This window comes from Schistocerca americana, chromosome 1 (genome assembly GCF_021461395.2).
Source record: "Schistocerca americana isolate TAMUIC-IGC-003095 chromosome 1, iqSchAmer2.1, whole genome shotgun sequence".
Lineage (NCBI taxonomy): Eukaryota > Metazoa > Arthropoda > Insecta > Orthoptera > Acrididae > Schistocerca > Schistocerca americana.
The window spans coordinates 774,548,888-774,575,112 of record NC_060119.1 but is presented as its reverse complement, the minus strand read 5'-3'; the positions used below and the strand labels follow the sequence as shown (position 1 = coordinate 774,575,112).

At 42.3% G+C, this 26,225-nt stretch overlaps 1 protein-coding gene across 1 annotated transcript in view; it reads right to left on the bottom strand.

Annotated features, from left to right (window-relative positions):
* The window catches only part of LOC124594131 (CCN family member 4), a 372,584-nt gene that overhangs the window by 167,234 nt on the left and 179,125 nt on the right, over positions 1-26,225 (bottom strand). Inside the window, exon 2 of the mRNA XM_047132491.1 lies at positions 8,863-8,992. Coding sequence (XP_046988447.1) covers positions 8,863-8,991 — 129 coding nt within the window. The 5' untranslated portion in view covers position 8,992. The remainder of the gene's footprint in view (positions 1-8,862; positions 8,993-26,225) is intronic.

Sequence of the window (26,225 nt, the reverse complement as noted above, 5' to 3'; positions counted from 1 at the left end):
TATCTCGTAAACCACTCGCACTATAATCCTGCAACAAACACCACTGACATAGTAATTTACTCTACTTTTACTGTGTTAAAGTCAATAGGCATGCCGGCCGAGGTGGCCGAGCGGCTCTAGGCGCTTCAGTCTGGAACCGCGCGACCGCTATGGTCGCAGGTTCGAATCCTGCCTCGGGCATCGATGTTTATGATGCCCTTAGGTTAGTTAGGTTTAAGTAGTTCTAAGTTCTAGGGGACTGATGACCTCATGTGTTATGTCCCATAGTGCTCAGAGCCATTTGAACAAATCAATAGGCACAGTTCCATTTCAAAAAATGTATGTTTCCACAAAAACACACATTCTAAGTAATGTTACGATGTGTTCATTGGCTACAAATACGAGTCACTGACTAACAATCCATTCTGTGAAAACCGTACATCAACAGCACTTTCCACTTCCGCAATGTTGGTGGCAGAAGTCTTAGGTGATTCACCCTGTTCGTATAATGCAGAAAAAGGGGCGTGACCAGAGTTTACACGTGATAAGCAGAGATGATCCGTGTCGAATATGAATTATCGACTGTCCTCTTATCAAAGATAAAAATCTATTTAGCGATTCTGAAGAGCTGCTGTCAATATGTTTCATGATCTCTTTTTTCCTATTAAAATTATCCTTATGCTTACGTATTTAAATGACTTCTGTACATAGCCGTCGATGATAGTTCGTCGTCGTATATAAAATTTTTGTTTGAGGAATCTTCATTTCGTGACTTCCTGATTGAAAAGAACGCTCTGCTACAGCTTATTTGTCTATTTTCCCTAGTCGGCAATGAGTTTTGTCAATAAAACGAAAAATCAGTCTAAGTTCGTAATATTTTATTTTTCATTCAATGGCCAGTTTTGGTCCGAGATCCATTATCACATCAAAATAAAAAAGTCGAAAATGGCAGTTCCGAAGATGTCAACAAAATGTGTAACGTACATTCACAGTGCATACAGACAACTGTGTATGCACTGTAACTGTACGTTACAAATTTTGTTGACATCTTTGGAAATGCCATTTTCGACCTCGTTATGTTAATCTGACAATGGTTCTCGGCCAAAAATTGGCCATCGAATGAAAAACAAAATTTGCTACTTGGACTGGTTTTTCGTTCTATTGATTAACAGAAGTTGCTAACCCAAGTTACTCCAGCATGCTGGAAGTTCGTAAAATGACTTTCGTGTTACTTTAGCCGTGTACTCACACATCTCTTGGTTGTTCCAGTATAAACTTCACCACATGTACACGGAAATTTGTATACGCCACGTGAAGACAGAGGACGTTTATCCTTTACAGATCGAAGTGCTTGACTTACTTTCTTTGTTTGTCTAAAAACTGGTCTAATGTCGTTCTTCTGTAAAATCTGATCTGTAACATTTCTAATGAAAAGGAGAGAAACTATATACCTTCACCACAGTTTATCCTTTTTGTCCTTCGGTCTTCCGTTATTTGCGCATAGAGTTCTGTTTATGTCTCTCTCTGAGTAGTCATCTTTCTCGACATCTTGCTTTAGATGTTTTAATTCGGCGTGCAGGTATTCCTGTTTGCAAATCCTTTTGGCTCTATCGACAAGTCTTTTACTGTCACTTCTCTTTTGTTGTGGATGGTGATTAGAGTTCTTAAATAAATATCTGTCCGTGTGCATTACTTTTCGAAATATCTTACATGCCAAACTTCCATCGGTCTGTCTCATACTACCCAAGAAAGATATTCTGTTTTCATTTTCTGTTTCCATAGGCAACCGAATTTTTGCCTTTATTTTATTTAGAAAACCAAAGAATTCGTCCAAACCTTCTTTTCTGTGTGGTCAGACCACAAATGTGTCATCCACAAACCGATACTGGCGAGATGGTTTCTTATTTGCTTTTCTAAAGCTGACTCTTGGAGTTTCTTCACACAGATATTAGCTACTGCAACACCTAATGGATTGCCCATTGGTACACCATCAAGTTCTTCATAAAATTCATCATCCCAATGGAAATGGCTGGAAGTAAGGGAACGTCTGAAAACAGCAGAAAAATCTCATGGGGAAAATATCCGTTCAAAAAACCATAACTTCGTTTACTGGGACCACAGACTTACAAGAATATCTTCAGGAGACAGAATAGCCCTTCAGTCGTCTCTATAAATTATGTGAGTCGTTTATATATGAGTCCGTTTTCTCAGTATATGGCTGTAATTGAGTCGCCAGATATCTTGCTTTTCATTCGTGAGGGAAATGATAGTACTCACAACGGGTATCAGTAGGCTATGAAGTCTAGGACACAAAGCTTCAGTCTTTAATAATGCTCTATTTCTTCTTTTGGAACAGAACTAGATGATTTCATCAGATCATTTAGTTTCCTAAATACGCCAGTTGTAGGATCGTTCTTAAGCTCGTTGTGCTTTTTTGATTCAAAATTTTGCTTCGATAATCGTCTTTATCCATAAGAACAGAAGCATTCCCATTATCATTAGGAAGAATATTTCTTCATCTTTATTTAAATCTCTAGCAGCCTTTCTCTCACCTTTCGTTAATTTACTTTCCAAAGATTTACGGATGCGCATTTCTCTGGTGGTTTCAGTCCGGGTAGCGTTAGCCATTCGTTTGGGGAGAGTACGTATACCTGCCTCTACATTCGCTATAATATCCTCATATGGTACTTTCATAGATACGCTAGCGCAGTTCCCTCATTCTGTAAGGACGTCTTGCGATAAAACTCTCCCTGACTTGTTAACAACACTATCGCACATCACTGTATTATTTCTGCTTTCTATTAAGTTTGTATCTTTTCGAATTTCTTCTTATGTCTATAAGTAGTCATTTCTGTCACAGCTTTCATAGATCTAAATTTAAGGTAATGTATTTTGTTTAAAAAAGCCATATGTACATTCCTAGCAAGAAATAAATGCAGATGCAGTAACTTACGGTCAACAGAATCCATGTATCGTACTGTAATTCTGTATAATTATTAATCCAATGAACACAGATCGTCTAGAAAATCCTCTACAGCTTTAAAAAATTAGGTCTGGGAGTCGAGTCTCTACAATGCAACAATAAAGTTAAAATACGAATTAAATATGGATTCTTCTCAGGTGAAAATTCCAGACGTGTAACTGATTTTGAGAAATTCTTCCCCTAGAACCTTTTGATGACAAAATGAAGGCTTTTACAACCGAATGACATTGTTGCTGGTAAAGCTTTCGGGGTATTAGGTCATGATTCACTATACTCTTCCGTTCCTGACATTTAGTCCAGAATTGCGCTGGGTATCTTCAGGGGCCTTACTGCTCTGAAGATATCCAACGCAATTTTGGACAAAGCGTTAGGAACAGAAGAGCTTCGTGGACCACGACTTTATATCCCGAAAGGCTTACCAGCAGCGGAGGAGGTGGTGATAATGGCAGAATGGAAGTATCAGTGGAAGAGAAAGAGAGTTGGATGAAGACAATATCAGTAGGAGATAAAAAGGGAGCACACAGTGATTGTTGGTGAGAGACAGTGGCATTAAAAGAGAGACAGAAATGAGTGGAGGTGGAGCAGTTGGAGAAAATAGGAGGAAGACAGGTAAAATAAAAAAGAAGTGGTGGAGTGGTAGGGGGGGAGGGAGGGGGGGGGGGGGAAGCGCTTGGAACCCCGCCTTCACAACGGCGAACTTACATATGACAAAATTTGTCCCCTTTCTCGCATTCTCTTTAGCTGCACTATAAAGTTTCCTGGTCTCGAAGTGAAAAGCCCGAGCAAACCGTCCCCAAGGACACGTTTGGAGGGGAGATAAGCTGAAGAGAAAGACGGCTGACTCTAAGACAGAAGGAAAGAGACTCGCAGTGTGAGAGAAAAAGAATGGGACAAAAACAAAGTCAGTGGGTCAGGGAGATAGTAAAAGTGACACTGAAGGAGACACTAGTAACGAAGAGGCTTCGTTCGCTACAGAGACTAAGTAAAGGGTTTTAGAATGTTCTGTGTAAAAAGAGTGCAGAATATTCTCGCGTCCCAAAATTTATGTCAACGATGGCGGTATGCGGATTAAGGCGGCTTGTTCCCCAAAAATCTGTCACAATCTTTTACACAGGAGCGTATTCGCCGTCTTTGTGCTCCGACAGGAGCATTTTCCAGCTGTTCATTATCTGACCGTTAAATTTTGCACACGAAAATATTCAAAAAGAATACAAAAGCTAGCCTGACATCAAACAAACCCACATTAACATAACTGAAGTAATACGCCTGCACTCACGAGGGGACCTCACTCACCAGTTCTGTTCATTTTTCTTCATGTTTATAGCATTTGAAGGCCATGTTGGACTTCGATTTCCTATAGCAGTTCGCAGGAAAATTTGAGTCAATCATGTTTGAATATTTGAAGATTTTTCAAGTGCTATTACTCGAAAAATATTCCGGACAATTTAACAGAGCCGCCGGTTGCTGAGTGCGTATCATGTATTTCTTGTAACAGTAAAGTGACTTGCTCGATTCTCGCTGGCAGCTACTCTTCTTACTTTCATTTAAAATCTGTATCTATTATAAAATGTAAATGCTATAAAAATAAAATCTTCATATTTCTATTTACCAATCAATTGATACATGAGTATTCAAAACACACTGATATTTCTGTTTAAAATGGAAAATTTTAATTCTAAATGAAAACATTATACAGAGTGATCAGAAACAGTCTGAAACTCTTTCAAGGGTGCTGCACAGGAGGCTGTGCTGATAATAATTATCCAGAAAAAAATCCGATAGTCTGCGGCGTTTCCGAGATAACTAGTGTTGAAGTTAGCCAGTCACTCGTCGTGCCACAGAAGGTGTCGCCAGACGCGTTCCTCCTTTGGTTTCCTCAAACCGTATGAACGTAGCACATTTAACTGGTAATTAACATTTCAACATGTGATAACTCTCACAGAGATGTCTGAGAATTACTGCGTTCAAGTGATTGAATTTTAACTTGCATTAAACTGATTGGCCAACTTCATTGCTATATGGCGTAAAGTATAGGTTTTTTTCTTAACAATTATTTCTCAGTACACCCTCCCTCGCCCACAAGCTCTAGACCGTTTCTGACCACCCTGTACATGTTAATACTACTGCTCACTCTTTACAAACGAGATTATGCACTGCCTGATCAAAATGTGAAGCACCTAGAAGAAATAGTCGGACGTCGATGTAACTTCGTACACATCTACAACATCGGCGGATATGTAACTGAGAAGTTTTGCTATTCAGTTTCATAGGTAGGTCAACGACCAGAGTGCCTCAGTGGTGTTCATGTGCAATGTTGTTAATCCGCCTGGTAGCTTTTCAATAATTACTCTGAGGGACACGGAGGTGCTGATTACTTGTGTGAGACAGCGTTATCAGCACCCGACCCTGTCTGAAAGGGATCTTCATGAGGGCTTGCATTTCGTCAGCTAGTCGAATTGTGCTAAATTAAGATTTGTGGAGCAATCTTATGTAATTTCCAAGGTTCTGGTCGACCACGTCTTGACAAACAGAAGGAGGCACCGCCTTATTGTGAGCCAAGAATATTGTAACCCCTTCACTTCTGCACCTGTCATTCTAAAACAAATAATTGAATAACCATCATCCCTTACTATTGGCGAGCGACTAGAAGCAGTCACACTAAGGGAACTATCGTCTCATGCGTAGGCTGCCGATAACACTGTTACGTCACAGAGTAGTACGGGTTCCGAGTTATAAAATTTTTAACAGAGTTCAGCCACCTTCACGCAAGATAGGCAGGTTACACCACGATTAGCGGCGGACCAGGAAGTATGGTGATGCAAGACAGACGGGCAGCACAGTCTGCAACTCTGCAGTAGATGAGTGAGAGAGAGCACACGCGGCGGGAAAACATAAATTGACAACGGCTAAGCAAAGTAACACGCACGGTCGTTCGCGCCGCGGGGTGCCGCAAGAAGCAATAGGCATGCCTGGGAAAACACTCATAGAACAATTTCACAAGCTGCTAAGAGAGAATTAAAGCAAAGGTAGCAGAATAACGAGGCCACATGCGGTCATCGCTAAAAAACCGGACGTCACAGAACCATGGAAAGCTCCTTAATTAGCGGAGCCCCAGCTCCAAGCGGGGGAGAACGGTTCAGGTCAATGGGAACGATGGAATCCGTGTCGACGACATTTCGTTCCATGAACTTGTTTTTTTAGTAACTCTTGTCTCAAATCAACCAGCGCAGTACCAGCCAGTTGTGGAGTGCCACAGAGCTGAACTCCACTGACGAGATCCATGCTGTGTCACATCAACCACTACTGAAGGGAGAGCTGAAGAACTACCAGCAGCAGTGCACTACCAGGTGCTGTACTCTCTGAATGTTAGACCGAAGAAGACAACCAGGGTTCTTGGCGCACCACCGTCCGGTACGCATAAGCTCATCCGGGTGCGGGGAGTACCAATCCGACAGTAGTGGGTTCAACGCCTGTCATCTACAGCACGCTGCGGATGGGGTGGTCCAGAGAACAAGAGGCACGGAGTGGGATCGAGTACACTCCCTTAGCCGGTAACAGCCATCTGTGCTGTACCAGGCTGGCTAAACATCCGTATCGACGTAAGAGGAACGACGTCTCGCTAGGACGCAGGCGCAAGGACTGGTGCACCGTCCGACACCGAGAGTCGGTCCGTGACCAGGGCAGGAGGCAACTACGGCCAACGGTACACCTCCGTTTGTAAAGTTGTCACTGAATAATCACGTTTCTTTAGTGCCACGAGCGCTTCCAGACGATTCCTGACATCGTGCAGAGGCGTCATCCGCTGAGCTCCTCTATAACACCATCACACAAACGATCTCTTACGGAGTGGTGCCATGACCAGAAAACATGGAGTGCTGAAGAACGGAGTTGCATTGTCCTCATAAATAAATCACTTTTGTGTACCATACTAGATAACCTTCATCAGCAAGTATGGCGGAGACCTAGGGACAGTACTGTTCTCCCAGTGTTTTGGAAAGTCGTAGCAATGTTACTCCTGGAACCATGGTATGGGAAGCCATCGGATGTGATTTCAGATCATGACTACTAGTGCTGAGGGATCTCTGATGACACAGCGGTGCCATGTGTTAACTCTCATGAGATACTGTCATGGCGCAATTTTTGAACCAGACAATGCTCGTCCGCGCATGGTAAATATCTCTACAACTGCTTGCATGATGATAAGGTATTTCCAAGGATAGCGAGATCAGAGACATGTTCCCAATAGAAAATGTGTTGGAACAGCTCAGATGTCAACTGTAGCCCAGTGCCTCTATTCAGAGTATCTACGACCAGTGACAACGGTTGTTGACCAGCTTGGCTCGGTTGGGGATACAACTTTATTACACCTTTCCGAAATGAATCAGTACAGGCATCAGCCCAGAGGCGCTGCAAAGTCATACTATTAAGTGAGGCATACTGCTTAATTTGTTGCAAATTTTTCTAGATTTTGTAATCGGTGAAAGAACATTATATGCTCTCTCACACAATGAAGGTATATTTCGTTTCTCTGGCCTTTCTGAGTGTTTCACTTTTGTGGCACGCAGTGTATTTTATTTTTTACTAGCTTCTTCCCAGTGGCTTCGAAACAGATATTGAACACATCTCCCTCCTTTCCCTCTCCATCACATCCTCCCACCTATATCGACCTCTGTGCCCCAGTCCCCCACCATCCCTCTACATTGTCTACCTGTCTTCTGCCTCTCTCATTCCTCCCCTCTCAGTTCATTTCCTCCTCCTCCTCGTCCATCTCTTCATCGCTTCTTCTTTCTACCTGAACCTTCGTTATTGGTCATTGTATTTGTTCGTGACGGACGTCCCACGACGCTTGTTCAAGTTCATCGTTCATCCATTCCTTCAGTTTTTTTGTTAAAGAGGGTAGCTATACCTCTGATGGAACAAGCTAAGCCACCGCGCCAGCGTCAAGCACGACTCACAAGCCGTCTTCACAGTTTTACTTCGGCCAGTAGCTCGTCTCCTGCCTTCAAAAAATTCACAGAAGCTCTCTTGCGAAACTTGCAGAACTAGTATTCATGGAAGAAAGGATACTGTGCAGACATGGCTTAGCCACAGCCTGGGAGTGTTGCCAGAAGGAAATTTTCGCTCTGCAGCGGAGTGTGTGTGCTCATACGTAACTTTCTGGCAAGTCAAAACTGTCTGTGGGACCGCAACTCGAACTCGTGAGCTTCAGCTTTCGCGGGTAAGTGTTCTTCCAAGTCAGCTACCCAAGCACGACTCACGAGCCGTCTTCACAGCTCTACTTTCATAGGTATCTCGTGTCCCACCTTCCAAACTTCACAAAAGTTCTCCTGCTAAAATTCACTGGAGAGCATTGGTCTGTTCCCATCCACGCCTTGTCGACATGAGTAGACGCTGAAATTCAGTTTATTTATGTACCCCTGACATAAAGGCAGCGATTTAAAGCTGCTTGATGAAGCCGGCCAAATCTACTCCAACACAACTTACTTGTCATGCAGGACAGCCTACATGTTGGGACCTGAAAAACTGTTTAACTGTCTCTAATATATATACGCTGGACTGCAGATGAGGTTCATTCGACTTGCTGATGCTGTTCTCACACACTATGACAGTCATGGAGGGCACCTTTTTTTGTCCATATATCCTCCAATTGGGGCTAGAAGGCTATAAAACTCATAGTGCTGATACTCGTGAGGCCTACTGTTGCTGTGTCACATTTGGCTGAAATCGATCAAGGGGCTCAGGAGGAGATAACAGATACACAGATACACACATCCAATATCCTCTTCTACATGTAGATGTTCCGCATTTTTGTTCAAATCAGAACCAAATTTCATAACAAAGTAAGGCACAGTGACTTCCCGTTAGGGCTGGCCTGTAGTGAGCGAGAGTAGTGTACTGACCTCCTGGTAGGGCCTGGACTGGGGGTGCTGGTCCTTGTAGACCTCGCACTCGTAGCAGGGTGCCCGCTGTCCCAGCGCGCCCTCCAGCTCCGGCGTCAGCGACAGCACCAGCAGCACCGCCACGTTCATCCTGCACCACAAGATAAAAACGCCTGTCACTGTCTCCACTCGTCATCAACAAACTCAAGGGAGGACATCAAATTCCTCCTTCTGTGTACCTTCAGGGGCTGCACACTTCCATATTATGGAAATAACAGGATACTTCAGTAAACAACACATAGGGAATGATCCCCTAAATATTATGAAATAGGAAGTTTAGAGTCTGCCAACTCTAATGAAGAAGAGACGAGTTTTAACATGCCTTTTGACATCGTTGTATCGTTGTTGTCAAGTACTTCGTGGTAAAATGTTCCACTGGGGATCGGAGGAAGGGGGAATGAGAAGGGGATTTAGTGAGCAGGACTTTGGAGAAACAGAAGTTCCCACTTGGAACGGCAGAGCATATTGCAGGAATTTTTTGATTGGGAGCAGGAAAGGAAAATTGAGGCACAGTTGAAGGAAACAGGGAAAGATTTGTACTTGGTGGGAAGGTAGGGACACAGAGAGTACAGTTAGTGTTAAGGAGAGATATGTCACAGGTAGGATTAGGAACAAGAAATGTATACCACAGTTCACTATGGTTTAGGAAGCTTATGGATTGTACCACCCAGGACTAACGACAGGTGGGCTTTCACTAGATTGGGCTACACTTAAACAGGCCTGGGTAGAGAAGATTAGTACTTCATGAAAGTAAGGGAGCAGGTCTTGGGTCACACTTGGTGAACTATCTGTAGTATCCTTTTCTGGATAAATCTAGATGTCAGAGTCCCCTGTCTACGTAATATCTATGACAGCTTAAAAAAGTTTTGTAATACAGCTTCACTAGAATCTGGCGCGCCAGATGAAATGCTTACTACATGTCAGAATGAAAAATAAACCACTGGAAATACAACTCCTCTTCGAAACATGCTCTCAATAAAAAATGAAATACATCAACTTGAAACTGAGCTCCAGGTTTTGAACATCACACTACCTTACCTCACTGAGCACAGAATGAACACGCTTTATTTCCATTGTATGAAAGGACAACTTCTTATTTATGAAGTATTTCAAAGGTGGAGGATCACGCATCTATTTCAGAAATGAAGTTTAAATGAGTACATGATCTTATGCAGAAAGTTAAGACATCACCTTGACACATCAACTATTACATTAACACAGCTTGACATCAACAAGAAGTTCATGATTTTTCTATCATTTAACCAAATTTAGTGCGGATACTTTTTCAGTAAATTAACAGATGTTTTACTTACAGTCTAAACTACAAAAGTTGACATAATTTGGTCTGGAGACATCAATATAAACACAAATACCACAAATGGTAGTAGTAGCGCCACCACAAATATCTTTTGGCATGTTGCTTTTAGTCAGCAGAGCAACACGGAAAATTACAATTACGGTAATCGGTCATTTGTCAACAAATATGGACAGAGAAATCTGTGATGTTGCCAGAAAATATCTCAGACTCGCATACTATTTTTGACAAAGAGTAACAGTATGGAGAAAGTCCCTAAAGTGTACTCCTACTAAATAGATTGATAGGAAATCAAAATACAAGATTTTTCAGTAGAACTAGAAAATTTAAATTGGGGTGAAGTGGGCAGAGAAATTCAAGGTTTCCAAAATTATCTGAACTGCAGCCTAAAAAAAAAAGGAAAAACAAACTTCCTGAATGTGAGTGGCAGTGCTTCACCAAACCATAAGAATAACAGCCGGTATGAAGAAGTCCTTCCAAGTCCTTAGATACCTTAGTTCCATGAAAAAGAGCCTTAATGAGCGAAAGTCCTTAAGTTCCTATCTCAGATACAAAAAGAGTCAAAGATAGCTGAAAAAATCATTCAATTATAAAATAATTTATAATGCAACACAGTTTCGGGATATCACTTAACAGGGAACAGTGGAAGATAGACAGAAGCATAATGAAGTACAGCTAACGGAGGGTGATAATGCAATAAATGATCCACACAGCAAACTGTGTGAACGAGCTTGTTTTATTAACTATTGTAGAGAAATTACAAAAAAGTCCTAACAACGAACACAACACCTGTAAATAATCATGGACTGAGAACAGAGAGGTTACTACCATACAGAGATCACGAATTAACAAAAACCGAACTAAACCTGAAAAGTAAAAAGCCATTAGGCTATGATGAAGTACCAATAATGTGCTGAAACAAAGTGTACTGAACAGACAAGCTTCCTTAATAAACATAATAAATGACTCATTCACTTCAGGTAAATACATTGAGCATTTAAGATATGCAAGCTTTATGTCTCTGGTAAAAAAAAGTAAAATTCAAACCAGACAGAAAATACACACCCACTTTGCTCCTGCCATCATTCTCAAAAATAACAGAGTCAGTTTAAAAGTCTGATTAGTGAGTTATTTGAGTACATACAATCTACCAAGTAAATCAAAATTTTATATTCTGAATTGGTAGAAATATAGAATCATCTATAGTAGAATTCACACAATTGGAATTTGGTGCTCTTGATAGGTATGAGTGTGTCACAGGCTTGCGACTGAATAAGGGAGGATCATTTCTAACAAGGGCAACTCCCCATCGCACCCCCTCAGATTTAAAGGTAAAATAGCCCAGTGGAGGCCCGTCAAACACTGAACACAGGTCAAGCATAAAAACAGAAAGAAAGTGTACTGAACTGTGAAAAAAAAGGTACAGGGAAACAGTGACGGTTCAAGGTAGGAACTGCAACATTGAGCGAATGTGATGAGCAGTGGCGTGGTGGTGTGTGGTCACAGTGTTTCACTGTCCAGCGGACGAACTCTGTTCAAAACTCCCTCGTCTCATTTATTTTATTTCCCTTTATTCACAACAATGTGAACCGTCCATCCGGTCTTTGAAATGCTTGTTGTCTTTTAGTCTTTGCAGTTGTCATGTTATACATTGGTTATGGAATGTGAGTCATGTGGTAAGAATACTTTACTGTGGCAAATAAACGTGATGAATAGTGAGAACAGGCGAGACATCACATAGATGTATCACCCAAATGAAAACAACAAATAAACAGGTGTAGAGTATGTTACAATAAAGATATTCAATACCGAACGTAACTTCAGAAAAGTTAAAAACATAGGCCTTGTCAGAGCAACGAGAAACTGTGTGTCTTTGAAACTGTTACGTTCATTTGATGCAACTTATGTAACAAACTGCTATGATTTCATCATTTTTTTTTTTTTTTTTTTTTTTTTTTTTTTTTTTTTTTTTTTTTGGGAGTGATCACATTCACAATTATTCGAACACCTAAATCTGGCAAGAAGGCATAACTCACCCACTTATCAAGCCCACAAATTAGGAGCGTCGGTCAGATATTCGTGCTATATATCACATAATTATACTGTCACTAATTCCGTTTGTGACACACCAGACGTTTTTCCGTTGGAGGATTCGGTAGACTCGTCGCCTTGCCGTCAAATGTTTGCGCTTCCCATCCGAAAGCCACTTCCTTTCGGCTGCTAATAGAGCAGTTGTGCAGAATCAACTGTCATTAGAGGTCCAGTCCTTAGACCCCGCTATTGCAAATGGACATTACACCACGACAGAGACAAAAAATTAAATACAACGAATAGTGAAAGAAGTGAGATTTGAACACGAGTCGCCAACGTGGCAGTCCAACACCGTGACCACTTTTTTGAGTAAAATGCAAGTGTCTTTATTTAAAAATGAACGAAACATTGATCTACGAAAATTGCACTTATTTAGCGAAACTTACTGCCATTAATGTTCGGGGAGTCTAGGAGAACTGGCTGACATATCTTACATGCATATAACCACAAAACAAAATAACTGTAGACCAAAATGAGAAAACTGAGAAACTAAATAATACAGATGGATTCAAAGCATTTAAAGATGATTAAATGATCAGTGACGGAGGATCATGAAATGTAAGAAATACGCACTACACAGGAAAGTAGGCCTAGGTAGGGCCAAAAATCCGGCAGATGAAACGCTCAATCTTTCACTTAGGTACAGCGAAGCCAATAGGCCTGTTAAAGCTGTCATTTTAATTAATTTTTCTAGACCTTAAGTTCGTTGTCCCAGAATGTACATCATGTTTAATTTTTTTCACACTTTTACTTCCTTTGCTGTTTAAACAGTATTTAGAATTGATTTGACCAGCAGTATTAAAACGTGAAGAAACCTTGTCCATGATCAGTTAAGAACGCATGTGAAACAATAATAATACACACAGAAAATTTTAAACGAGAACAAACACTAAGTAAAGATCTTATTAACGCACTGAACATCCACAAAAAAAAAAAAAAAAAAAAAAAAAAAAAAAAAAAAAAAAAAAAAACAAATTATCATCTGCCTTTCATTGCTCTTATGGAGATGTCTGTTATGGTAAGATGTCACTTCTTGCAGGTGTCCATGGTGTGAAAAGCGTATAGAACGGTGCTTGAGTTTCTTCACAAAACATATTTATGTGAAGTATTCCATTACGAACTGGTGACTCACTGTTAGTAAGAATGAAAAGAATTAGTAAACTGAATAGTGAAAAATATATTCGGATTAGCGATTTGGAAATATACGTACATGTCTGATTACAAATAGAGTCCGCCTCTTGGGTAGTTTAAGTGTTTCTAAATAATTACAAAGGAGAACTATCTGATGGCGATGCTGCTGTATGTTGTTTTGCTGTTGGAGTGTCTCTTGACTACAACATGAATCTACTTGGTGAATACGTGTCTCGGTTTCTGTTCATGATTTTCCGAGATCATCGGAAAGTAGTTATATAATCTGTGGGTGCCGAAAGGTGGTCAAAGCTACTGACATTTCTTCTGTAACAACCTCAAATGTAGCAAACAATTCTGTTCTCAAAATATTGTGCTTTAGTTCTGAAATTCATGTTTGATGTAATAAGATGTATAACAGACAGCTTTATTGGTTCACTGACGTCCTACTGTCTTCATCTCAATAGCATGCCTAGTAGCATCCGCATTTTTTGGATCACATTATTTTGAGAACATTTTGGTGCACAGAACAGAATATGCGCACCTATGTCATCACGTTACGGCAATCCGCCGTACCATTCTGCCACGCTGTTCCATTTATCCAAGGAGTACTATTTCAAATAAGTTTATCTGAGATTTAAACTTAGGCACGTCAGGTCACTCCTTACTTGCATCTAAGAAACGTCGGCGAAGCACTGTCTCTTGCAACATTTCTATAGGCTAATCTGTAGCATTGTTCCGAAGGTAAAACGAAATCCGACCCTGAGGAAATGTAATCGTCTCACGCATTAATACATTTTGAAATACTGAAAATTATCAAACAGAAGTTGAGTGGTATCTATGAGACAGGTATCAAACTCAGAGACAGCTTGGAAAAAAAGGAAACAAAATAAAATAAATTTTAAAAAATGCATTGAAACTGTCAGACATATAGACATGAATTTTGTATTTGTTTTGGTAAGATAAGCGGACAAAATATTAGTCACTCTCCTAAAAGCGCGCTCTTCTTACTAAGGAGAAATCAATATGAGACAGAACTGGAAACAGGAGCTCATGTGTCAATTTAATGCAGACATAAGTCTTCGCAGTAACGTGTTGTGTATGTGGCAATCGGTTGTATGCAATCAACACAGTAACATAGGTCGAAGGGGATACCTGACAATATGAAACGAAAAAGATATCTTATTGGCATGTTCCCACAGGCACACCGCTTTTTTGTTGCATTATCTCGACTTTCCAGCGTGTCTCTTACCGCTATAGCTCGCAAGCCGTTTTAACGTGCAGAACATAGCTTTCCGCATTTTACATGGGGGATATGTACAATAACGGCTTCGATATATCTACAGCTCAAAAGTTTGTTACTCTCATTTCCTTTCGGCACTCTTTCTCCCTCTCCCTCCGTTCCTAGTTTGGTTTCACCAGCGTCTTCTCGTCGACAGTTCTTCTTTTTTTATTTCTCCTAATTTGCGTCAGCTGCCAGTGAGTGAATTTGTGACATGAACCTTTTAAGTAGATAAATTTAGCTCCTAGTACGCAATGAAGCTCCGATTTGGTGAGTTAAATGAAGAAAATATTCTTCGCAAACCCTTTTAGCAAAGATTCAGAATATAATAATGCTTTAGCACAAAATGAAAATTTCATTCCACAATCAAAGATGTAAAGCGAATAAAAGGTTCCGAAATGAAAGAATCATCTCGAGATTTTCGAATAACTTAAAAGTTTACTGTACAAGGCTGTGAAGAACTCGTCGAGTCATTGCCAAATGCGCGAGAGAGCCTGAAAATGATTCTCCGTTCTGAAAATTTGTTTTCACGTATTGTATTCCACTCATTTGTCAACTGTACATTGTGGGAAGGCATTTTGATCACCATCTACATCTACATTGATACGCCGCAAGCCACCCAACGGTGTGTGGCGAAAGGCACTTTACGTGCCACTGTCATTACCTCCCTTTCCTGCTCCAGTCAAGTATGGATCGCGGGAAGAACGATTGCCGGAAAGCCTCCGTGCGCGCTCGAATCTCTCTAATTTTACATTCATGATCTCCTCGGGAGATATGAGTAGGGGTAAGCAATATATTCGATACCTCATCCAGAAACGCACCCTCTCGAAACCTGGACAGCAAGCTACACCGCGATGCAGAGCGCCTCTCTTGCAGAGTCTGCCACTTGAGTTTGCTACACATCTCCGTAACGCTATCACGCTTACCTAATAACCCTGTGACGAAAAGCGCCGTTCTTCTTTGGATCTTCTCTATCTCCTCTGTCAACCCGACCTGGTGCGGATCCCACACTGATGAGCAACACTCAAGATAGGTCGAACGAGTGTTTTGTAAGCCACCTCCTTTGTTGATGGACTACATTTTCTAAGGACTCTCCCAATGAATCTCAACCCGGCACCCGCCTTACCCACAATTTATTTTGTATGATCATTCCACTTCAAATCATTCTGTACGCATACTCCCAGATATTTTACAGAAGTAACTGCTACCAGTATTTGTTCCGCTATCATATAATCATGCAATAAAGGATCCTTATTTCTATGTATTCGCAATACATTACATTTGTCTATGTTAACGGTCAGTTGCCACTCCCTGCACCAAGTGCCTATCCGCTGCAGACCTTTCTAATGCTGCAACTTCTCGGTATACTACAGCATCATCCGCGAAAAGCCGCTTGGAACTTCCGACACTATCTACTAGGTCATTTATATATGTTGTGAAAAGCAATGGTCCCATAACACTCCCCTGTGGCACTCCAGAGGTTACTTTAACGTCTGTAGACGTCTCTCCACTGAGATCGACTTGTTGTGTTCTGTTTGCTAAAAACTCTTCAATCCAGCCACACAGCTGGTCTGACATTCCGTAGGCTCTTACTTTGTTTATCAGGCGACAGTGCGGAACTAAATGGTTCAAATGGCTCTGAGCACTATGGGACTCAACTGCTGTGGTCATAAGTCCCCTAGAACTTAGAACTACTTAAACCTAACTAACCTAAGGACAGCACACAACACCCAGCCATCACGAGGCAGAGAAAATCCCTGACCCCGCCGGGAATCGAACCCGGGAACCCGGGCGTGGGAAGCGAGAACGCTACCGCACGACCACGAGATGCGGGCACAGTGCGGAACTGTATCGCCCTGTATCAAGTAGTTAAACACAATCTATAAAAACACTAGCGGAGAAACCCAACATTTTCCAGGCATTTGTTTATAGCTGTGTGTCCATGCCCTTACGCTGCAGTATCTCGCCTCGTTTTTAACATTTATGACGTAATGTCTTCTGAATTATGTGTCGTACAGTAATATAATTTTGTAGGTACATACAGCGGCAAACATGGAGACTGTCTGCTGATTGTGTATCGGATGGACTTTGTAACAACGAAGTACTAAATGTAAACGTCATGCACGTTGCGGCAGTTTATCATCATCTCACTATTTATGACGTTATATCTCATGAACTATGTATTGTACAATGATATTATGAGTTAGGTACATTCAGCGGCATATGTGGATGCTGTCTGTGAAATTTATTGCGAATAGGGGTAGTAACAAAGAAGTAAAAACGTCATGTATGATAGGGCAGTTTGCCCGGGTTCCCGGGTTCGATTCCCGGCGGGTCAGGGATTTTCTCTGCCTCGTGATGACTGGGTGTTGTGTGATGTCCTTAGGTTAGTTAGGTTTAAGTAGTTCTAAGTTCTCGGGGACTGATGACCTCAGATGTTAAGTCCCATAGTGCTCAGAGCCATTTGAACAATTTTTTGATAGGGCAGTTTTTTACACTTATCATTGTTTATGACGTCTTATCTCCTGAACTATTGGTCCTACAGTGTTATAATTTTCCACACACATTCAGTGGTGTATTTGAATACTGTTTCTAAAGTGCGTCACGTTCAATCGCATCCGAGTTGTGTTAGATCGGGTTCAGATCTGGTGAGTTGGGGGGGGGGGGGGGGGGGGGCAGCACATCAATTGGAACTTGCCACTGACTTCTTAGAACCACTCCGTCACACCCATGGCCTTGTGACACGGCGCATTATCGTGTTGAAAAATGCCACTGCTATCGTACAACATGATCGTCATGATGTGATGTTCGTGGTCTTCAAACAGTGTACGATACTTCTTGGCCGTCATGGTGCCTTGCACGAGCTCCACTGGACCCACGGATTCCCCAGAGCATGATGGAAGCCGCCATCAACTTGTCTCCGTCCCGCAGTATAGGTATCAAGGAACTGTTTCCTTGGAAGACAATGGTTGCACGTCCTGACATTGCCATGATGAGGAAGGTATCGGGATTCAGTCAGACTATGGAACGCACTGCCACTGCTCCAACGTAAAGTGCCGATATCGTGGTGTTTGGCACATGCATGAGTTGTCGGCTGCGAAGGCTCACCATTAGGAGTGTTCGGTGCACTGTGTGTCCAGACAGACTTGTACTCTGGCCAGCAATAAGGTCTGAAGTTATTTCCGCCACAGTTCAGACACACTTGTATTCTGCCTAGCGTTAAAGTCTGATGTTAATTCCACCATAGTTCGACAAGTGTTGAACACATTCATCACAGAACTCCTCCAATACCTGAATAATCGTGCAGTTTCCGAAATGCTCATGCCGAGCCTCCGTGCCATCACAATCTGCTCTCGTCAAACACAGATAGGTCGCGTACCTTGCCCGTTCCACACCCAGACAGCATGTGCACTGACACTACATGCACCACGTGTGACTAGTAGTCACTTCTCGCTAGGTGACGCAGCTATCGTCTGGACGGGTTTATATCCATAGCAGGTATTTGGTCTGGCTGATCAGTGCATAATGTCATGTCTCATTCGGTACTTTTACTGCACGAAAAGAAGTTAGCGATAAACAGTTATTTCCTTTCATCATTTTACAGGCGTTGCCAGTGACAGGAAATGTCATAAAGGTTTAAGCTTAAGTGTAAAGTTTATTTCAGGTCACTAAGTGCTCTCATTCTAAAACACTGGATGAATAAAATCTAGGATTTCACGTGCCGTGGACTACGCTTCTTCTTCATCCCCATCCCCTTGATGGGTATGTGGTTCTCACCCACACAGTAATTGTTACCCGACAGTAAGATATGTGTGTACAAAGTTAGTTGAAATCGGTCTAGTGGCTTAGGACTAGATGTGGAACATACACATGACACACAATTTATATATGGTGCGTCAAATAATGTATACACACTTTGAACTGTCATAGACTATTTATTTCCCGTTCTACAAGGTTAAATATCTGTGAGGAAGTAATGTTATGTTTCTTCAACAGGTGGCAGCAATGGCAAGGAAGTAACTGCAACATGGCGGACGTGCGTTTGAGCTTTGAAGCGCGGAAGAAGATAATTAAGTGGTACTGGAAGTTTGAGAATATAGCTGCGGTTCGAAGACAGTGGAGAAGTGAGTATGGTACAGAACCACCTTCAAGGTTAACAATTACACATCTACGAGACAAATTCGAAATTCATGGAACTGTGTGTGATGTGCATAAAGGTCGATGAGGGTGACCTCGTACAGCTACAAGTGATGATTCCACAACTGCGGTCTTGGAACTGTTTCAGTGTTCACCTGAAAAATCTCCAAGGCAAGCGGTACGTGAGAGTAATGTAAGTGCTAGTAGTGTGCTACGCATTCTGAAGAAAGGTAAGTTTCGTCTGTCCATTCCAAGGCTGGTGCAGCAGCTAAGTGACGACGATCCAGATCGAAGGTTAGATTTTGTAAATGGGTTCAGGAGATGGTGAGACGTGAACCGGGATTTATGGGTAGCATAATTTGGTCAGATGTTGCCCAGTTCAAACTCAGTGGAACTGTCAATAGGCACAATTGTGTGTACTGGGATGAAGATAATCCTCACATTACAGTTGAAAAGGCTGTGAATTTGCCTTGTGTAAATGTGTGGTGTGGTTTGTCCTCAAGGGGTCTCATTGGGCCTTTCCGCTTTGAAGGTACTGTTACTGGAGAAACGTACCTAACAATGCGTGCTGACTCCATATTCCCTTCCATTCGTGCATTATACGGTAATGACGAGTTTTATTTCCAAGAAGATGGCACCCTGCCGCACTATCATAGGGACGTACGAGCATACCTGGATCACAATATGCCAGGCCAGTGGATAGGACGCAGGGGACCAATCGAGTTTCCTGCACGCTCTCCAGACCTCACGCCGTTGGATTTATTCTTATGGGGCACAGTAAAAGACGAGTTGTACAAACGTAAACCACGTAACCTGGAGACACTTTGGAATGAGATTCAGGCGGTGTGCGCAGAAATCTCATTGGATACTTTGGTACGATATACGGTATCAGTGGTGACTCGTACTCAGAAATGTATTGATGCTGAAGGCCACCAGTTTGAACATTAATCACATTTGCAAAGCACATTTATTTTTCCAATTGGACTTTAAGCTTTATATTTCCAGAAATTTAACATTGTAGAACGGGAAATAAATTTGCCATGACGCTTCAAAGTGTGTATACATTTTTTTGACTATGGAGAGAATATGCAATTGAATCTACTGTTTTCACTGATAGCACACATTGTTGACATACCTACTGTACCTCCGAGCAAATGGACTCGTCCGTCCCACGTCACAGGCGTGCGCACAATCGAGGGAAACACACGCACTTGTCAGCGAGCGATCTAACGTAATGGTGTCACTATGTTTTCGAAACGGGAACAACGGAGTTTGATCAAGATTGAATGTGCCAGAGGTCATGCAGCACGACAGTGTCATCAAGGTCTTCAAGAGGCGTGTGGGGAATCGGTATTGCCGTACAGAACAGTGGCACGTTGGGTAAAAGCCTTCAACGAAGGTCGTAAAACTACGGCAGACATGAATCGGGCAGGTAGTCCTAGCGTCTCGGAAGAATAAGTGCATGTTGTTGCCGCGTTAGTGGACAGTGATCGAAGCCATACGATTGGTGAGCTCGCTAACGAAACCGAATTAGCGCATACGACTGTGCTTCACATCATAATAGGACGCCTGGGCATGCGAAAAATTGGATCACGATGGGTTCCGCATCACTTGACGGAAATGCAGAAATGGATTCGTTACGATGCTGCTCAGACGCACTTGGAGCTCTATGAGCGCGAAGGAGACGCTTTATTACGCCATATCGTAACACTAGATGAGGCATGGGCCACATCATACGAACCAAAACTGAAACGCCCATCCAACGAATGGGTCGCCGCGAAAGTCGAAAGTGCGTCAGAGCCCCAGTTGGTGATTCTCGTGTACGATTGTGATGGTTTTAGCCTAAAGCATTACGTTTCTCCGCGGTAGACCGTCAATGCACAGTATTACTGTTCGTTTTTGGACATCATCTGCTATCAGCTCTGCGAAAGAAGAGGCGACACTTTCTGCCCAACCCACCCATCATTTTCCACGACAATGCGCAGGCGATTACAGCGCAAGCTGTGGCTGCTCTGTTCGGTCGATGGGACTGGGAAGTACTGTACCATTCACCATACTCATACTCCTTGTGACTTTGATTTGATTCCGAAGATGAAGGAGCCATTTCGTGGCATTCGCTTCAGAACTGTTACAGAGATTCGTCAGGCAGGCTCTACTAACGGTATACTACGCCTTCCACATCGCTGGCAACGGATTGTACACAATGCTGGTGACTACTTTGAAGGACAGTAACAGGTGCAAACATGTAACTCTTTTGTATCGGTTGTGAATTAATAGTTGCCAGTATTTAAGTTCCAACCCTCGTATATATACATATAATGTGTATGGATAGCCCAGACTCAAACAAAGATGCTTAGGATTCAAGCAAACATGCTCAACTAAAGGAAAAGAAGTGCAAAAAAAGGAATTTTTGTAAAGCCGATTATATCATCGCATTTGAGTAGCAGATGCCAAGTGGCTCTCTTCGATTAGCAGTCTATACCAGATGAGAAGTTTAGGTTCCACGTATACTAAGAAAGACCATTTAAAAAAATTGGTTGTACTGAAGAAGCTCACTTCAAAACATGCAGTTTATAACTTGCCAAGTATTTTTCTACTTTTTGGTGCTCCAAGTATTTTGCATCCTTGTTACGGACGCGAATTTTTGTAGTAAATTCTTAGAATGTCTAATATAGCTGTCGCCTGAAATCAAAATGGTTAATGGCAAACCTAGAGGGAAGGAGGGCGAATGAAGACACTGAAAACATGCTCGCTACGTGGATGGTTGCAAACGAAACTAAACAGTGAAATGAGGGCGTGCGACTTGTACAATTCATGAAGAATCGTGCGTCTCACACTACAGTTAGAATTTCATATGGAACAATATTGGTTGTCCCATAAAAGTGGAACTGTCTTCTTCTGTTATCCCACAAAGTGAATTGTATTCGGTAAGTACTGAAGATGAACTTCAAGATGAACTTGATTATGAGGTGGCAGTCAGATCTTACTCAAGATAACATTCCGTTTATCTCTGCTTCCACACAATTATCTGCAGAAATACAAGAATTTATCGATAGTAATGTTAAACTGCTTTCTACGACGTTGATTGAGTATACAGTTATGAAGAATATTCAGTTACTCTGCACCTCCAAGGAATATCTTCTGCATTTTGAAGAAGTCACCAACCAGTTTAATGGTAAAATGTATACAAGGAAACCACACGCAGCCATGTAAAACGCCGTAACAAGAGAGGCCGTAAGAACATTCCCACTGATAGGGAACTGAGATAATGTGTCACGCCTTGTCGATGACATTGTATTTCAAACACGACAGGAAATAGTGCTGTCAGTGACAGTAGTTCCAAGTAAACTAGTTTCCAAGTGGACATCTCACTGGGAACTGCATGCGGATAGACACGCGAACTCCGGGACCTCGCAAAAGGTCTTTGCTCACAGCGGCGCATAAAGCTTAACGTTTTTCATGTGCCAAAAAATACGCAAACTTAACAGTAGCTGTCTGAGGCTCTGAAGTTAAGTAGAACGGGTCGTGACTTCGTCCCTTTTCATGTATGCAAGGGGTCGATGGCGTCAACTGCCAGAGTGTGGAGGACGGAGGTGATTGTGTTATGTTTTGGGGGAGTTTTCCGTGCCATGACTTTCGCCCACTCACTGACGTTACCGTTAACACTATCACGGATGTTTGTGTCAACATTCTCAGTGACCAGATGTTACCCGTCACTTTGAGTGGGGTGTGGACACTCACGTCTTCCAAGATGGACACTCAATGACAATATAGCGCGTCTACTGGTCCGTTAAATCATCCATAGAATGTGCGTGACACAATTTCAGACATTGAGTAAATAGCAATCAACAACCCGCAATATGGAGGGTCAACGTCGGGTAATCAAGAATGACTGGCTTCATCTGGTTACGGAGTACCTAAATAAATTTTTGGATGTCGTTCCTCGTCGAATTATGACAATTATGAAAGTTGAGATGGTGTTACGCTGCACTACCGTTATGACTCCTCGGGAAATCTAATTTTCTGTCTTTTGACATACTGCATATTTTGCCAGATAGCATAATTTAGGAATTAAGGCTACATAATCGGCTACTGTATGTCTTCAGAATGCTACGCATATTCACTAACAGGGGCGTACTTGTGAGTATTTGTTGCTGCAAGCTTCTATTTAAGCAGATTAAAGGGGCGAAAGCATCAATAGGACATAGAGATTTGAATTTGGAGGATGTACAACTACGTAATCATGGGTCTTAATGACGGAATGAAACTGTGTGCCGGACTAGGACACGGCTCCAGAATCTTTACCTTTCGTATGAAAATAATCTACCGACTGAGCTATCCACGCCAGAATAACAGCAAAGTGAAATTTATTCTGAATTAATTATGAGCCGAGTTGATAATTTCTGCGAGCCTAAGAACCTAAATTGATGACAGAGGTGACAAGTAGGACAGCCGGCTGATTGTCATTCCTAGAGCGATGCAAGGACAGAGGGAGGCTTGCTTCGCTGTGACCGCCTGTGTCGGTCTGCAAACAAGGCGGACCGGCCGCGCCTCGTTACGACATCAAAGCAGGCCGCCGGGCCTCTTTCCGCCTACACCGTACTCCCTTCGCCCTCCTCACCCACCCCACCCCTCACCACTGCCGGAAGCTCGTGCCCCGCTCTGGGTTGTTGACGACAGATGCGGGCGAGGCTGGGGTGGCGGTGGCGTATCCCGCCCCAGGAAGCACGCTCCCTGCTGGGATGAAGCAGTTTGGCCGTAACACTCTGTCTGCCGAATCATCAGACAACAAAACTCTGGACCTGCGACTTGTTTTATCTATTCAGATGTGAATACCAAGTACCACAATCATCATCACGGTGGTCATGAATACCAGCCATGATATAAATCTAAAATGGACACATGTGTTCCGTGCTAATAGCGTTATATGATTTGTGAAACAATTTTGTACTGAGTTTTTTTTCTAAAAAATGTCAAGTCACTACAATCATACATACGTGAACGCAGCTGTAATGTTAGAATTACATTAGGGAAATGAATGTTTGTGGCGAACTATTGTCAACCTTTTCTTTGCATCTTTACTTCACAGATACATCAGTAATTCACCATGGTATTCTAAAATAATCTTGTGATTCTATCGTAAACAATACATACAAATTATAAAAATGGATGTACGTAGCCTATGCATGTATCACATCTCCTGCTAAAACCCTGGACCGACTTCAGCCTAAGTTGCTACATATATTTACTGTCCGGGAAGAACCAGTGTGTCCACCTATCAAAGGGGAGAGGATGGGTGTGAAAAGACAGTGTAGCCCACGACACGAGAACACCCATACTGTAGTTATCGAGTATTTGAGATTGACTGCTCTTAGAGACTTGCAACAAACGTTACACGTAATTCCAAACCTGTACGAAAATTTTTCTCGCTGGAGACCCCCACAAAATGATGAAAGAATAAAAGTCTGACGCTTATTATATTTTCGCTGTTCACGACGTTTTAATTTATTACTTATTTATTATTAACTGTATTGACAACAGCTTTTGCAAAGTGTATTCGAAAATGGCTCTGAGCACTATGGGACTTAACTTCTAAGGCCCTCAGTCCCCTAGAACTTAGAACTACTTAAACCTAACTAACCTAAGGACATCACACACATCCATGCCCGAGGCGGGATTCGAACCTGCGACCGTAGCGGTCACGCGGTTCCAGACTGAAACGCCTAGAACAACTCGGCCACACCGGCCGGCCGAGGTGTGTTCACATGTACCACTGAATGCACCAGTACAAAATATCATGGTATGAAATATAGTTTAAAGATATAACGTCATAAACACTGAGATGCATAAGCCACAGTTGCATAATCATGACGTTTTAATTTATTACTACTCTCCTACAAGCTGGAATCACAATGTATTTAGCAAACACTGTCTGTATATACCGTTGAATGTACATAGAAAAATACGTCATTGTAGGACACATAATTCAGAAGATGAGCCTTAAAGATATGTGAGAGTAATTGCCGCATCATCCAAGACGTTCTAATTTATTCTTTCTTTATTACCAACTCTATCCGCAACACGTTTCGCAGAGAGGAGCCATGCATATCACTGGACGTACCTGAACAATTGCATCGTTATACAACACGTTGTTCAGAAGATACGATTTCATAAATACTAAGCTGCGTGAAGATGGAACTGTCGGGTGCAATTTACAACACGCAGACGTGAAATATGTGTACAAACACGTGTGAAGTATGTTCGATATGTGTGAAATATATTTGACATGTGCGTATTCGGGCAAAGCCATGGATAAAATGCTAATCCTAAACCAAAGGAACGATTTCAGTCAAACTTGACACACCCAGTAGTTACAATCTGGAAGGAAGTCCTGTATGAATAAGGTTCACCAGCCTCATAATGCAATGAGTGTGATAACGTGGAGAGAGAAGGGAGCACGAAGAGATGGTCGCACAGTTAGGTGGTAGAAGGAGATAGAGAGAGCAGGGGGAGGAGATGGACAGAATACGGAAGAGAAGGAAATGGATACAGGGCGAGAAAGTGATAGGCAGAGAGATGGGAGAGTAAGAGGTTAACTGACAGACAGAGAAAGCCAAGTGTAGGAAATGGGCAGAGAGAAGGGAGATGACATGTGGAATTAGAGGTGAAGCAGCTGATGGAGAGAGGGGGAAGAAGCAGATGGACAGAGGGCGGAGTAGATTGAGAGAGGGTGGAGGAGGAGTTGGACTGAAAGAGGGTCAGGAGGAGAAGGGAAAAGAATAGGGTTGGAGGAAGTGGACAGAGGCATGGGGATGTGAAGACGGACAGTGAGACGGGGAAGGACGAGGTTGACTAACAGAAGGCTGGAATAAATACAGTGCCAGGCAATTCCCGGTACTCAGCTAGTATAAAAAAAACATGATCACTCACTTAATTTAAATGGACACTATTGGTTTTTTTGCAGATTTATGTAACTTCTCTTATTCATCCGATAGCACACTACTGGCCATTAAAGTTGCTACAAGAAGAAGAAATGCAGACGATAAACGGGTATTCATTGGACAAATATATTATACTAGAACTGTCATGTGATTACATTTTCACGCAATTTGGGTGCATAGATTCTGAGAAATCAGTACCCACAACAACCACCTCTGGCTGTAATAATGGGCTTGATACGCTTGGGCATTGAGTCAAACAGAGCTTGGATGGCTTGTACAGGTACAGCTGTCCATGCAGCTTCAACACGGTACCACAGTTCTTCAAGAGTAGTGACTGGCGTATTGTGACGAGCCAGTTACTCGGCCACCATTGACCAGACGATTTCAATTGGTGAGAGATCTGGAGAATGTGCTAGCCAGGGCAGCAGTC